The 16,014-nt window shown below is 39.7% G+C and overlaps 3 protein-coding genes across 3 annotated transcripts in view; 2 read left to right on the forward strand and 1 right to left on the reverse strand.

Moving 5' to 3' along the window:
* Window positions 1-197: 197 nt before the first annotated feature.
* LOC136782567 (ankyrin repeat domain-containing protein 49-like) lies at window positions 198-1,121 on the reverse strand. The gene is made up of 3 exons (XM_066742079.1): window positions 849-1,121; window positions 613-773; window positions 198-533 (listed from the first exon to the last, which is right to left on the reverse strand). Exons 1-3 carry the CDS (start codon window positions 991-993, stop codon window positions 198-200), a joined length of 642 nt encoding a protein of 213 aa, XP_066598176.1. The 5' UTR covers window positions 994-1,121.
* Window positions 1,122-1,296: 175 nt separating this feature from the next.
* On the forward strand, window positions 1,297-2,832 carry LOC136782565 (radial spoke head protein 9 homolog). The gene is made up of 3 exons (XM_066742075.1): window positions 1,297-1,898; window positions 2,094-2,259; window positions 2,368-2,832. Exons 1-3 carry the CDS (start codon window positions 1,540-1,542, stop codon window positions 2,830-2,832), a joined length of 990 nt encoding a protein of 329 aa, XP_066598172.1. The 5' UTR covers window positions 1,297-1,539.
* Window positions 2,833-3,645: 813 nt separating this feature from the next.
* LOC136782533 (A-kinase anchor protein 200-like) overlaps window positions 3,646-16,014 on the forward strand; it is a 32,045-nt gene continuing 19,676 nt past the window's right edge. The window contains exon 1 of the mRNA XM_066742022.1: window positions 3,646-3,914. The gene's annotated coding sequence lies outside the window, so the exon portion shown is untranslated. The remainder of the gene's footprint in view (window positions 3,915-16,014) is intronic.

A 16,014-nucleotide genomic window follows, 5' to 3' on the forward strand; every position in this document is an offset into this window, starting at 1 on the left:
CATAAGATACTCAATTATATAGCCTATTAAAATTTATGCCTCATTGAATAAGTAATCTCTGAGATTGCGTTTATAATACTGTTTTTCATAAATTTCTTCTGTATTAAAAAATGATGTATATATACAATGAATATATTGATAAAAATTTTTATAAAATGATATTCTGTCTTTGTCAGCTTAGAACCTAAAAGTAATATTTAGATCTCATTTAAACAAGGCTCTACTATTTCAAACATTGGATAATACTTTCCAGTTCTTTTTGCAATGTCAAATGCTGTATCGCCACTGGCATTTTTCAAGTTTGCATTGATCTCTGGATGCATTAATAATAACTGTAAGGCAGGAGAGTTATGTGAGTTTGCTGAAACTAAATGTAATGGAGTTTGATCCCCTTTACTTGTAGCATTAATATCAGCACCATACGAAAGTAAAAGTGAGATGCATTCTATGTTATTCCAGTAGCAGGCCGAATGCAGTGGTTGCCATCCATCGTTGGTTTTAGCACTAATATCTGCTCCCTGATCTATCAACCACTGGAATAAAGCATTTCATTTCAATTTAGAAGACAAATAAGTTGATAACTGTATAAAATAAGAAAATTAATTATTTAACCTTGATAACTTCTGGATGGTTCCCATAACAAGCCCTGTGAAGAGGTGTATATCCATCCTGGTCAGTAGCATACAGTAATGATTTATCTTTTATCAATAATAATTTGATTTTTTGTAAGTCGCCTTTCTCAGCAGCATCAAGAATCGCCTTTTTATCTGGTTCTGTGAATAAAATATTTATAGGCTAATTCAAAAATGTATCCAGATAAGAAATTCTTATGTTTTGGTAATCCTAACCTTTCGGATTACGATTTTCCTCTATTCCTTCGTTATCATCGTCCCATGCGCTCACTTGCATTCGCTCGTTCCGCGGCATGTTCAAAATGTTGTCTCGTATTGTTTCAAGATCTGTCATACAATCATTTTCTTCATCGGATGACATTGTTTTTTCGTTTTCACTTTGTGTCTCTTTCTTCGATTTGACAAGTAGTACACAGTGGGAAATTGAATCGTGTGTGGTTCAGCTGTAGTAATGTAGTTGTATTATTTTCTATGTGAAAGTACAGAGTGAAGCTAGCTGAACCACACTCGATTCAAATTTCCCACTGTGTAGTGTATACGTCAAAGAGAAGACTCGGAGTAGAAGTAATCGTAATCAATCAAGTGACAAACTAGCCAGGACGCTAGGACATAAGAGGAATCTTGTAGGAGCAGGTAAAGGTAGATGCAGATTATTGCAGATGCAAAATATATGACATCAAGACGCCACTATGAATGCAGATCTGTCTTGATCATATGATTGGTTATTTGCTGCACCATAACAATAACCAGAACCACAAATATATACCACAATAAGGACCACGTGCAATGATAAACCCTAGAAGACATAAAACAAATGCTAAATCAGCCTAACCTTTTTATTATCAATGAGTAGCTCGTTAATGCGCAACGGAACTACTTCCACTTCGTAGTTCGTACCACGGTTCAAATGTTTCAAACGTACCAAGGGCACGGTGGTACGGCTTACGATACAAAGGCTTTAGAAAGATTTAGACCAATCCAGATAAACTTGCATATCAAAAACACTTTTTTTAGTTTCTCGTGTTTCTTTGCACTCCAAATGGATTGCGGTAAATTAATAGAAAGCTTAGATATTTTAGGTTATGCTGGTATTTGCGTAGGAGTCGAAAATTCGCAAGTTTTGCAAAATTCTTTATTAATCTTGCAACAAGAGAACCATTTTAAAAAATGCTATTATTGGGGGAAAATCAATGGTATTCATAATGATTATCACGTAGCATACGGATTTGAGAGAGATTGTATGAATGGGAAGAAGTTTTATTATAGGTGAGTTGTTCTTGTTTAAAGAACATTGAGACTTTTTGGTGAGAAATTGTAGGAATTTGGAATCCCCACTATGATCCTACTCTATTTTCGTAAGACCAAGGGAATCAAAGTAGAGGTTTTGAATTCCCACAATCTTTCATCAGTATGTTAAGGGTGCAATTGAAATTATTTCTATATTTTCCTTTCTGTTAACAGCATCGATGGAATGAATTGGCTGCTATTACCAGACAGTACAAAATGCGCACGATTTTTAACACCACTAGCAATCAATCAATTTGAAGGTGATCCTTCCATTGTGACAAACGTTTACGAGGCGAATCCACCATTTGCTCCAAACGAGGATAATGATCAGTTATACAAAGTAAATAGTGAAAAATAGAGGCTCATGTGTAATATGATAAACATAGAAATATATTTTTATTTATGAAGAAAGAGAAGGTTAAAAACTATTGCATTGTGTGGTCATTAGGAGGAAGCTTTAGCAAAAGGACTGAAAGAGGAAGACCGGCTGGCGTCGACTGTTCAATTGATTAATGAGGACGCTGCGGTAATTCCACGTGGCGGCTGGTTCAAATGCCTAAACGGTGATGTCATTGAAAATTCTGCTTTTGAAGGATTAAATAGGGCAAATGCTGCTCAATTGAAGTTTTATTTACACGCTCGCCCTCCTCAGAAGAAATGGATTACTAATTTATTACTCATGGAGGATTACAATTACGCAACAGATTTTCTGGATAGTCTTGATTGGGACGTTCCTCGTAAATGCTGGAACTTACAATTATTACAAGGTGCTGGATTGGCTGGACAACTCGTTATTTTGCAAAATCTCTACTGGCCAGGAATGACCTTTTACCATAAAATAAACACACCTCATTACGGATTTTTGTATTTTGGTAGTGGTAAAAAAAATATGGATTTACTTTTTATGGTATGATTGTCATATGAGTAGTAGTAAATAAAAATGTATAATAAAATTAGGAATGAAGACAAACTGCTATATTTTTCTTTCGCACTCGAACTTTTATTACGTGCTTAACAGTAATAAGAATATTTTAGTAAAATCTGCATATTGCTGTTGTAAGAAGAATTGATAGGGCCAGCAACTGGCAGATGGTGCTAAACTGCCGTACAATGTAAGAATGCCATATGTAGAGTAAACACTTAAAAATGTAAATTTAAATTATTACTAACTTATTTTAAATTAGTATTAACACACGTAATTTTCCTATTTCTGGATCTTATAATTAGGATTGGAGCTTAGGAGTTGCCGGCATTTTCCTGAATATTAGTTACATATAATTTAAAGTTTATTATTTTAGGTTTCCTGTTTGCTTGTGATACAGCATTCCACTACTATACGATTGTATAATTCCACTTTTCCGCAAGCTGGTTTTCCAATTTTCCAGAGGATTCGGACCAGTGGCTCCAAATGAGATTTGTTTCTTTATCATATAATAATCTTGAATTAAATTATTTTATTCAAACATGCAAGAAATGTAGCTTTCCTGAACTTTAAGGATAATGAAGTTACGAGTATATTGTACATTATTTTACAGCCTTCCGTGCTCCCTCAATAAAGGTCAAAATCTATTATACTAACGGTAGGGAACTGGGAATAGGAAAGGGAAGTGAGAGGGTGTGGATGGTTTTGGAATCATGCTAATGCCACGCCGCCTTACGGCGTCGCTTCAGAGTTCAGACTCCGCCGCACTCCGCCGTGCGCACAGTCGATTGGTGACGATTCACGACCAGACCAAGCCGGCAGACACCAAACGACCAAACCAAGACTAGACCAAGCTTCCATGCCTCCAAGCTCTACCAAACCCACGAATCTATCCAAACAACATTATTCGCTACCACTAAAATATACAGTCACCAGTACCTGGAACCCACTGAGAACAGATTGCAGAAGATTCAGAAAAGTGAAGTGTTGTACTATATGTGTGTATGAAAGTTGAAAGAAGTGCTTCGACTCGGTAAATCAACTGATCACCTAGGAATATTCAACTCTAATCCGTGAGTAAGCTTTATTAAATGCAATCTATTCGCATTTCATTAAGCAGGTTGGTTAAATTCAGTTTGAAATGTGTTTACTTCGAGTGCAAATGCTGAAAGATAAAAACGTCCGAGCGTGTGCCGGCCGGGCTTTATACCGGCTTATCGAACAATCAATTTCTTTTTAAATATATTTGAGAACGCGAAAATACAGCAGAATACTACTACTGCTTAACGTTTGATTCCTTCACACTCTTTGCTTTGATTTTCAATGCAACAACGATATTCTTCCACCAAAGTGTACTCCAAAAATTATAGGTTAAAAATCTTATTCGCTCTGGACAATCAATACAGCTATCGCATATCAATATATTAAATTTATTACAATTTACGCATCATACTTTTAATCATTAATTGATTTATTATGGAATTTCCGACATTTTTAATATTACACTGGACATATTGAATATTGATCGTTTTTTTTTCTCAGCATTTTGAGTATCGAGCTCTTTCTCTGGTAAGTGGGAGTGTACCGATGCTAACATAATCCCGACTGAAATATCGTGACTCGAAGATTGCATTTAGATATTATGCGAGAATATCAATCTGCATAATATTCATTGTTAAGTTTTACGCAAATTTTTGATCGTATTTAAATATGTTTTATTCGGTGGACAAACTAGTTTGAAGGTCAGCAGGGTTAAGGAGGATTATAAACATGTCGATGTTATAGAGAGACGAATAATAGTTTAATTTTTAAATCTGTCCTAACGAAGAAAGGCCGATTGCAATTCTAGCGAGGCTGCCTCGTCAGGTTGTTCATAAACGCTATATATCTCCTTACATTTTTTCATTCCAGTGATATTATATCAATGTTAAAAGCAGCGTTTCGAAATCTATTGTCTTATTTATATGCAAGATGTGTGCAATGCCATAGGATGGGGCTGACATAGCAAATTCTGAACACGGACTATACAGGTTCCGGTTCCTATTTGTGTGATGATTCTCTCCTGGCTACCCCCCCCCCCCCCCTATGACTCGTATTTTTTCTACATCAACAGAGTTAAACAGGCGGTTTTCTCGCTCAAGATCGTTGATAGAAAATAAAAAGTTATTATAGTTGAATTAATTTTTTCAGGTGTAAATAAGAAGTTTATCGTCGACAGAAGAGAAAAATCAGTTTAAGTCGAATGGAAAAGAGAGGCTGGGCTCTCCCAGCTAAGCAGCGCTAGCCTCGCCCAAGGCATTGGCTTCTCGGATTCGAGATATCGAAACACCGTGGTTATCGACCTCGGCCGATACGCTTTGTCGTTTCTTTTCTTTTCAACGCTCGGCAACGGTTGAGGTGAAATCCTCTAACGGGATTTGGAGTAAAGCAGAAAAACACAGGCTGGAAACGTTGCGCAAATGGGTCTCTTTGTTCCACTTGCGTAACCCCTAAGTATCGTGACCTTTCAATCTCGACTCGCACCGCGTTAGTGCTACGTTGGAAAATTACAATGTAAATATTTTCATTTGTAATTAAATTCCTTTGGAAGATCGTTGACAGAAAAATTATTGTTTATTGTGCGTGTCTGACGGTAGCCTAGCCGAGAAATATTTCGACCGTATTTACTTCACGCAAATAATGCGCACAGTGCCAAAAACGTTCCTAAAACGTTCCAACATGACCGATTAAGTTCTAGAACGTTTTAGGAACGCTTCTCTGCGTGTGTTATGTTGGTAGGCGGTCCAGGACACTTCTGCGAATGATTATATTTTCAAAATCTACTTCTGAGTTTTAGACTACGAAGTTGCAACTGGTTACGGTTGAAAGACGAGTAAGTGACGCTTTTTATCGCGTGGTTAATAAAACATGTAGCGTCAGGAACGTTTCAACGTGTCCAACAGATTCTGCGGACGTGCTGGAACATTTTAGAAACATGTTTGACACTACACGTATATATTATGAGATTGCTCTGAGCTTCGCTCTGCGCGGCAATCGCAAATTCGATAAATTAGAAGTACGAACGGGATATATGATGCGTTTGTTATATCCCACATAATACGCTTGGTGTCAGGAACGTTCCTAAAACGTTCCAACGTGTCCGCAGACTGAAAATGACATTCTGGAGCATTTTTCAGGCTGTGCGTACTTCATAAAATTGTCAAAGGCGAGTTTTGAGCTTAAGACTGCACAAGAGTAACGATTATACGAGATATATTAAAGAAATATATTGGTAAATTGTATTTCCGAGCTTTACGCTGCGCAAGAGCTGCAATTAGATGAAATGGAAACGCGAGCAGGGTAGGTAATGCGTGAGAGCAACCCGTTTAAGGCGCGAGAACAGGTTCTGTGAACTAGCCTCTTGACAGCATCGTCTTCTTTCCAAGGACCTTTCTCTTATTGGTGACGGTGGTGGAACGGTGGTAGTGGCGATGCTGCATTATCGCGTGTTGCCAGCTACACTATACTGGTCTCTCTCTCTCTCTCTCGTCTTCTTTTTCTTCTGCTTCTCCCTCATCGTTTTCCCTTACCTCTACCATAAACTCATCTCTGCCTATTCCTCTCTCGCATTAACCGACCACCACCTGTCTCTCCACTCGACATTACGAAATCCTCCCAGCACTAGCCGCAGTTTCACGAGCGATAAACGGGATTCCAGTTACCAACATCCCTCTCTCTCTCTCTCTCTCTCTCTCTCTCTCTTTCTCTTTCTCACTCATACACATACGCGCACAGATGCACACGCTTCAGATTATAATACGTTTTTAATTTTAATTCGATTTAGTCGAGATATTCACGCGACTGCCAACGTTTTCTTTTTCTTTTAATCCTCTCACACAGTGTATAACGATAGTCTGCGAAAGTCTGCCACGTGCTTACAGAATGATTCTCCTCGAGGGTTCGAGTTACAGCTACGTGAGCGTTCAGACAAATGTACTGGTTTACAGAGATTTCGGGGATGTTCGCAGTGTTCAATAGCATTTCTAATTTTTTTTAATCCCCTTAAGTTCGAAACTAGGTATGTAAGAATTTGTAGTAAATATTACTGTAAAATTACAAGGGCAATGTCTGGCAATTTTGTAACCCATAGTTGTCCTTGTGAATTTACATTGTACCATAAAAAAATGTTTGGTGATTGAAAAAACAGATTACTAGCTGTCGTTGTAATTTTACAAAATGCGTGTTGCCACGTGTTGAAAGAATTATTCCAGAGGATTTTTTTCTTCAAATTACAGGAATGTAAGCAATGAGACAAAGTAGCGATTTATAGGGAATCCAGAGTAGGGAGAGCGACGTTCCCTCTAGTTCTCGGTTATCTCATTGTAATTTATTATTATTATTATCGTTTGGCATTGCGTTGCAAACTTTGTCCGTTTCTCCGATTCCCCTTCATGGTTAGAGTTATTATATCGACTTTTGCGAAGCCACCTCCTCCTCGAAGCAAGGGAAAAATGTAAAAAGTCAAGAAAAAGCCGTACGCGCGTTAAGAAGCAAGGCCGAGGAGTCGATAGAGGTTGAATCAGCAGGAATTTTCCAGTTGGTATACCAACCATCGAGAGTATTTTCCATCTAAAACAAAAAAGTCTCTCAAGGGACACGATTGGACCTTCGGATTTCAACGTTTAATAGTTTTATTGCAGTTTTTCTGCAAAGCAAATTTCTAAATCGACATATATGTATGTTTATATAATTATTCAATAATTAAGTTTTCAAGAGGCACGGTGGTATCTCCACGGCGAATAATTCAAAAAACCGCTAAGAGTGAACTATTATCTGTTGCTTGATTAAACTGTAACTTAATAAAAATTTTTTACCAAAAGTTTCTTGAAATTTACATATGATACCAAGCAGCTGTTTACCATTCGTTCATCCTGCTGCACTTATTCTTCTCCCTTGGTCCTCCAGTCTTTCACTGCAAGCAAATTTGCAATCAAATAGTATCTAATTCTCTTAAAATATGTATCTCTGTAGCAAATTGTTGCTTGAAAATTGTCTTAAAATTTACGAGTTTTATGATGCAGCTGTTTGCTGTTTATCCATCCTGCTACTTCTCAGTCTTCTTTCTCGGTCTTCTAGTTTTTCCATGCAAGTAAATTTGCACACGAATAGTATCTGATTTTGTTAAAATATGTATATGCCAATAAAATTTTTATAGTTTTTGTTACTTATTCGTCCTTTTATCGTTGTTCCACTTGGATCCTTCAGCGTTTTCCCAGAATCACATTTATAAACACTAGCCATCTAATTCTATCGAAATATACGTCTCAATTAAATTGTTTCTTAAAAAACTTCTGAAAATTAAAAAGTATCTCAAAGAGTTATAGAGCAATTTGTTATTTGTTCATATTTCTCTTACAATTCTACTTCAGTAATTCAATTCCGTTCTAAAAGCAAATCCGAGACCAGTTGATGTCTAATTTTACGAAAATATTACTCAATAAAATTTTTTCTTAAAATTCACGAGTCTTGCGGCGCAGCTGTTCGCTATTCGTTCACCCCGCTGCTCTTATTCTCCTCTTTCAGTCTTCGCATTCTTTCACCACCACCACCACCCTCCCTATCAAGCTAGACAAATTTCATTGAGATATTTTTCGACCATTCGACTCGTACATTGAAACTGTAGATAATACGCTTCTCCTTATCGATGAGTCATTGTTTTTAGAGGAAAAGACTAAACAACTGTTTCAGTTTGCATTGTACGATTACGACGTACAAATTGCTGAATCCGATCCACTCGATAGCGCAATAAGCCTCGGTAATGTTTATCTTCGCGAAGCCGAGCGCATTCTTCAGTCGAGCGTGTATCGAACGCTTCTAGAATGTCAAAACCACTGACGAGGATGGAAGAGAGAAGGAAAGAAATGTGGCAAACGCCGTGCTCTTTTGTCTCTTATCGCTCTCTTGGAACATAATACGGAATTCTTGGACGATTTCGTTCGAGAAACCCTTCAACGGACGATTTCGTGAAACGCGAAAGAAAAACATAAGGGAGCGCCCCCCCCCTTTCCCCCCGCCACGACGACAGTGTTTACATTCTGAACGAGCGCTCTCGAATCCATCCGTTAGGAACGCATAGTGTCAGGAACGTTCCTGGAACGTTCCTGGGATCAATTTGGCACGTTGGAACGTTCCAGGAACGTTTCTGCCACTATAAGTGGGCGCAAGATGTGTTTTTCCTCACTGAACGAGTAAACGCCAAACGGGCGGCGACTCGCAACTTTGTAGCTCGACAGACGAGCTTCGTTAATTGCGCCTAATTACGTTAATTGACGCAACTAATGCTATCTCACTGTCGACGCCACGTCTTACGCATCTTATTATCGCTCTAATTTCTCCAAGCGTTTTTATACGTGACTTTTTGTCCGTCATTTTCAAACACCAGCGAGGGTTAAGGCCAACGAAAAAGTTCACGCTGTTTCAATGGAATTTTCTTGAGAAATATCTCATTAATGCTCGTCTCTTCTCTCACGAAGCTGAAGCAATCGCGCTACGGTGGAGAAAAGTGTTGAAAGATAAACACGAGTCGCGCTAGAGTTATACGAGACTGGAAGAAGAGTGGGGGGGGGGGGGGGGAGGGGGAGTCTGTTGCCCCGCAAGAGATTCTGGATTTTTTTACCAAATTTACAACTCCGTCTAGTCATACGCCGAGAACACCCTGTATATATACAGAGTGTCTTGATGAAAATAAACGTAACTCTATAATTCTTTGGAAAAGCATTTTTAGGAAAAGTGTTTCAGACAAAAGTTAATCAATTTCGAGTTTAACATAAAACACTACCCTTGCTTCGACCTTGAAACGTAATTTGAAGGTCACGTAGAATTTTTTCAATGGATCCAACTATTTTTCTCGCATATTCTTGTAGCTTGTTTCAAGAACTTTCTAAAATTTTGTATGATTTTATCGTTCATCCGATCGTTTGCTTTTTATTTTGATAATTGCATGTACAGGGTCCGTCACTTAAATCGTCTCGGTAGCTGCAAATGCTAAAAATACCATTGGAGGGGATAAGCAGCCCGATAAGCATAACATTGGTTGACGATTAGAGAGAAAGAGGGACGAACAAGTGACTCACTGGCTTTCTCTATCACTCCTATCTGTTCCTTCTCTTTTAATAGAAATACAAATAATAAACTGATTTTATTTGTTAATCGCACAGCTGGTGCAACAAGAGTAGCAGACTGAGAGGCAGTAAATCACTCTCTCTCTCTCTCTCTCTCTCTCTCTCTCCTTCTCCTTCTCCTTCTCCTTCTCTCTCTCTCTCTCTCTTTCTCTGTCTATAGTTAACCAATGATATGCTTATCGACATGCTTATCCCCTCTCCTATCGCGTTTTTAGCGTTTCCAGCCTGCACAGGTGTGGGTTTAACTGAAGCACTGTATATACTCACCGAGGAAAGGTATTATTGCACTGCTAAGAGATTCTGGATTTTTTACACAAATACAAGTGGGCCTAGCCATATCCAAAGTACATCCTGTATATATACAGGGTGTGTCACCAAATTTTTTCCACGAACTGTACGTAACTCTTAAATAATCTTCTTAACCACACGAATACAAATTTCTCACACATTACTTTTTCCAATCCAAATAAAAATTGCTATCTAAATGATCTGAACAAAAAATTCTAATCTCTTACATTTATTCGTATATCGAATTTTTACCTTCACGCTCTGGTTCGAACAACCAAACAACACACCCTGTATAAATGCGAGTTCACTCGAAGTAACGTGCGCAAGCAGGGAAGGGCATCTGTCGCACAGACGAGAGATTCAAGATTTTTAACAAAAATTTAGCTCTGTCTGGTACCATTCCTGTTACACCCTGTATACATTTTGTATATAAATAGTTTATACATATACACACAGTAGAGTTCCGGTTTCGCTATGCTCGGTTGATTACTGGAATCATAGGGGAGACACGCCTAATGTGCAGGCCAGGCCGCTCACTGCCACCCGCACTTACCTCACCTCGTTTACTTTTCAAAACGTTTTCAAGTTCCATTTATAACAAACCCAGTCATAAATATGGAAAGATCGACCGTTGCTGCGAGAGTTTGCAAAAGGATTGGAAGGATCGAGTGTTTGGATTTGCCCCTTATCGCATCTCTCATCTCGATCCTGACAAACTTATCTCTCTTGTTTTTATCCGATCTTTTCGATTGGTTTTAACATAAATAATGCAGAAGCACGATCCTCGTTCTCTCTCTCTCTCTCTCTCTCTCTCTATTTATATTTCAGTAGGACTAAGAGAGTGAGAGAGAGAAAAACGTTAACTCGTAGAGTAAAAGCTAGGATGTAAACGTTTTCTTTGGTAAAATGAATAAACCTACGTAATTTTCTTGTACAAACATGGAAGAGAGAGAGAGAGAGAGAGAAAGAATATAATTCTTTCGGAGAGATACGAGAGATTCAATGGACTGTTTCTTGGCCCTCGTGACCCTACGGTCGTTAAGATACGTCCGTTAAGGCTACAGGCCCTATCTCCACTACTTTTTCGATTCAAACGAACGTTCACTTCTCTCTCTCTCTCTCTCTCTCTCTCTCTCTCTCTTTACGTGTGTCTCTTTTGCAACATTCGCCAGATCGTGACGAAGAAGTATCTCACAAACAAGTCAGCTCCCATTGGCTAGACTCGCTTATATACATATATATATATATATATATAGTTATGAAAGTAAAAAATTCTGCCAGCTGCCTATAAGGTTCATCGAACAAGATATCGAGGGAAATACTACAAGGCTCTCTCTGAGTAACGCTTTCGTAACGAGGCAGCACGCTAGACTAAAGAGTGGAAGTGAGTCACGCGGAAAAGCACTTTGCAAAATCTTTATTGAAAATGAAACTCGAGAGTTATTTTGAGTGGAGGGAGGAGGTAACGCCTATGGGGATTCCTACAGCACGTGGCTCATTCGTCCAGTCTCGATACTGTTGCTTTGATAATCAAGCAGAAAATGCTCATTGAGATTTATGTTCCTTTTTGTTGTTTCTTGCCTCGAATATTTTCTCGAGTCGTGTATCAGAATTGACAGAAATTTTTGGAAGATTGGAGGTAGGAGGTGACGACTATGCGGATTCTTTCAGCACGTGGCTTCTTCCCCGGCTTCCTGTAATCAAGTAAACAATGTTAATTAAGATTTATTTTGCTTTTCATTATTTCCTGCCTCGAGTCAATAATGGACATAAATTTGGGGAATATTTGGAAAAGGAGGCGACGCCTATGCGGATTCCTCCAGCACGTGGCTCGTTCCTCCAATCTCGTTGCTGCTTTGATAATCAAGCAGAAAACACTAATTAAGATTCATTTTGCTTTTCGTTATTTCCTGCCTCGAGTCAATAATGGACATAAATTTGGGGAATATTTGGAAAAGTAGTTGACGCCTATGCGGATTCCTTTAGCACGTGGCTCGTTCCTCCAGTCTTGTTGCTGCTTCGAAGAGACGCTCTAAAGAAAAAACGCTAATTAAGATTCATTCGGCTTGCCATTGTTTCTTGCTTGGAGTGTCTCCTCGAGTCGTGCATCAGAATGGACATTTTTTCTCTCTTCTTCTCACCTCGTTTTCCTTCGAGCAGCTTTTCAGAATCGATGACTAATGCCCGGCCAGTTCTCTCTCTCACACATATACACACATACTTACCCCGAGAGTCTCTTATCTCTGCAGCTTCCCACTCGAAAGCGTTATTTTATTATTGCTCGTCGAATTGAGTCTCGGTCGGTTTCTCTCCTGACTGCGAGCCGTTCAACCGCGCGCTCCTTCCTCCCATCGACCTTCTTATCGACTGTTGGATTAACGTTAATGACCGGTGAAATTTCCTCGAAGGAAGCTGTCCTTGAAAATATTGCGCTATGGCGAATAACACGAGATTGCTCGGTTGGGAGAATGATGCGGTGACCTAGGGTGCTGCAAACTTCATTGTCCGGATTTTCATCCTACAGGATTTGGTATTTTCACATTTTAAGTCTAGGAAAAAAAGAAAATTATCACTTTTAAGAGGCAAATTTTTTTATCAGTAATTAATTTATATAAAATATTTAGTTTATAATAAAATAAAGAGGGTGGGGGGGGGGGGATTACTAGCAAAAAGTAGCAAGAATCGCAATTTTTTTTTTATTTATTCCACTGTCCACTGTTCAATTAACGCGATATCAATGAAACTCTCTCGAAGAATACCGTCCTTGAAAACATTGTGCTATAGCGAGCGAGATTGCTCGGTGGGGAGAGCGACGCGGTGGCCGAGGGTGCTGCAGAGTTGATTGTCCGGACTCGGATGTTCGAGATTGATTTGTAAATCTGAAGAAGAAGACGGATAAGCCGAGAGTTTGATTTATTGATTTATGCTGAAAAGTTAATTAGCCTTCTTATTTTTTAAATTATATTCTTCTATATCGATTATTGAAACAACGTTAACGATATTGACGAAAAGTTCCTGTGCACGAGGCTTTAATTACGCTTTCCCAGATCGTCCTTGAAAATATTGTTGGAGAAAACGCGTTTGCTCTGCGGGGAGAGCAAAAAATGACGCGGTGGTCGAGGGTGGCACACAGAGTTGATTGTCCGTCCTTGAATGTACGGGACCGGTCCAGATGTACCTCAGGGTTGTATTGTAAATGCTAAATGTGTGTAGGAAACGACTTGCGTATACGTGTGTGTGTGTGTGTGTGTGAGAGAGAGAGAGATCAGTGCCAAAAAGTTGCAAGACTCGCTATTTTCGAATCGACCGAAAGAAAGAACGAGCGTTAACCGTTAGGAGAGTATAGATTCTCGAAAATAGATTTCGCGAGGACCAACGGAGACGCTGCGAGTTGGTTTCGTAAAGATCCACCTTCATCCTATCTTCGTCTCTGTGTTCCACTTATTGGCAAATCGCTTTAACCATTTCAACGTAATCGCAACGAGATTTGTTAAAATTCACGAGGTTCGTTGAGAAAATTTGGAAAAACTGTGATCGGAATCTGGTTTTGCATTCTTTTGCGTCCACGGTGAAGCAGAGGCCTTGACGAGAGGGAAATGGGGTGTTCCGAGTGTATAGAGGCTTATGGCGACAGACTGTAGAGGGGAGGTTTGCACGCTTACTGGGAATAGAGCGCGGGTGTATGTTGTAGAAAGGGGATGAGAGGGAGAGAGGTGTAGTGAGTGGAGAGAAAGCCCCATGAATCATCGAGAGAATCGATAGGAAAGAAAGCGAGCGAGCCCCCCTGGTGCCACGTATTACCACGAATTAAGGGCGTTGTACACTCTCACCTTCGGTTTATTCCCGTTTCTTTCGCGTCATTCGAAAACGATCGGACTCTCTCTGCATATCCTTTAGGAGAGGTCCCCTATCCTCTGGCTTAACCCACAATAAATTGCTCTCCGACTCGAGCTTTGACGAAGCGACAATGACTCTCTTCAGAGACTCTCCCGTTATATCATTATACACAGCAGCAGTGTAGATTGCTTTAAAGAAAGGTACCTTGCTTCTTCCCTACGGCCCATTCTCACACTCCTCCTATTTACCTCCATTAGCATCCTCGACCTCAGCTTTGGAATAAGTTCACGCTCGATCTCCGCACGTTAATCAGTAGACGTGGATCTTTCGAAATTCATCGTAGATTCGTTCTATTGTGAGAAATGTTCCAGGAACGTTCCAGGAACCAAGCAGACACGTTGCAAGATATTCGGGAATGATTTTGGCGCTGTGCTTGTTCCATACGGAGTTGTTCAAAGATAATTTTATTACTTCCAGACTGGATCGCTCCCCCCTCGCACCTATAGTCACTCTCACATTTATCTCTATTGGCCTCCTCGACCTCGTGTCCGAATCAAGTTCACGCTCGATCTACTTTCGTTCCTCGGCTTGGATTTTTGGAAATCCATCTTCGCTTTCATTTTGTCTTATAATAATTAGCCACACAGTGTTAAAAACGTTCCTGATATCAAAAACCTCTTTTTAACCAATTTAACGCGTTTCCACGTTTCAGGAACGTTCCAGGAACCATTTTGACACGTTGCAATGTTCCAGGAACGTTTCTGGCATCACACGTGTCCTACATCGAGTAGCGCGAACAAAAAAATCAATTCTTCAGGCCCAATCGCTTTCCTCCACGTCCCTCCGCAATCACTCTCGTGTTTATCACCATTAGCCTCCTCGCTCTCGGACAAATCAAGTTCACACCCGACACATCCTCTCCTCTTTCACCGTTCCCGACCGAAACTATTGGAAATTCATGTAGGCTGTATCGCATTGCGCGTAACAACAGCCTGCGGCAACTGGAGACTGCTCGTTACGATAAACACTGATAAGGGCTTCTCCATTGAATTCTCCAACGGCGATGAATGCTCGAGCGACCAACCTGCTACCATAGTTTCACCAAATTACTCATGGCTCTTACACTCTCGCAGACCGTTTCTATATAAACAATAGCATTCCGAGAATACCTGGGCGACTCTGACGCGCCACGAATTTCAAATATATACAGTTTATTATATATATATATATATATATATATATATATATACACACAAATCTCTAATGAATACGTCGGTCCTATGGAATTTCCAATTACACTTTATTATACTTTACGCGAGACGGATGAATGTTCACGGTCCGTCGGCGCGACTTCCGGAAGACAAGGTCAACACCATTGATAAAACGCTGGGATCTGGATTGGATTTACAAATGGTCAATGAAGCGTTCGTTGTACGCCAATGATATACGCTCAGTCTGCTAAAAAGAGAGAGTTGCGTGTATTTGTAGACTCGTAGTTCCAGGTGGCCTTGAATAATTCATAAACCGTAGGCACGCGACGCGCCAACCTATAGTGTAATAAAACATTTCCAACCACGAAAAGGGTTCCACCCCTGGCTGCTTCGCGAACATGGGAATAAAATGATTATTTGGCCAGTGCCGGACTCGGCAAGCCGCAGTTCCGTCGGAGGATGCATTTAAGCGGGGATTGCATATATATATGCTGCGTGTTAATCCGAGAACAGATCGTATGCATGGGTACATGTCGAAAGTGTAAAGTGGCTTCTTAGGTTGAAAAATACGTTGATCGAATTTTTAATGGAAAATTTGTGTTCGTCCGGAGATAAACTTGAATAACCGAGCGAATAGTTAAATGTTACAATTTCTTAGGTCGAAGAATAAGGCGAGT

The sequence above is a fragment of the Prorops nasuta genome, unplaced genomic scaffold, assembly GCF_024137725.1.
Source record: "Prorops nasuta isolate Cenicafe-Biocafe unplaced genomic scaffold, Cenicafe_Pnas_1.2 PNAS00027, whole genome shotgun sequence".
NCBI classification, from domain to species: Eukaryota; Metazoa; Arthropoda; class Insecta; order Hymenoptera; family Bethylidae; genus Prorops; species Prorops nasuta.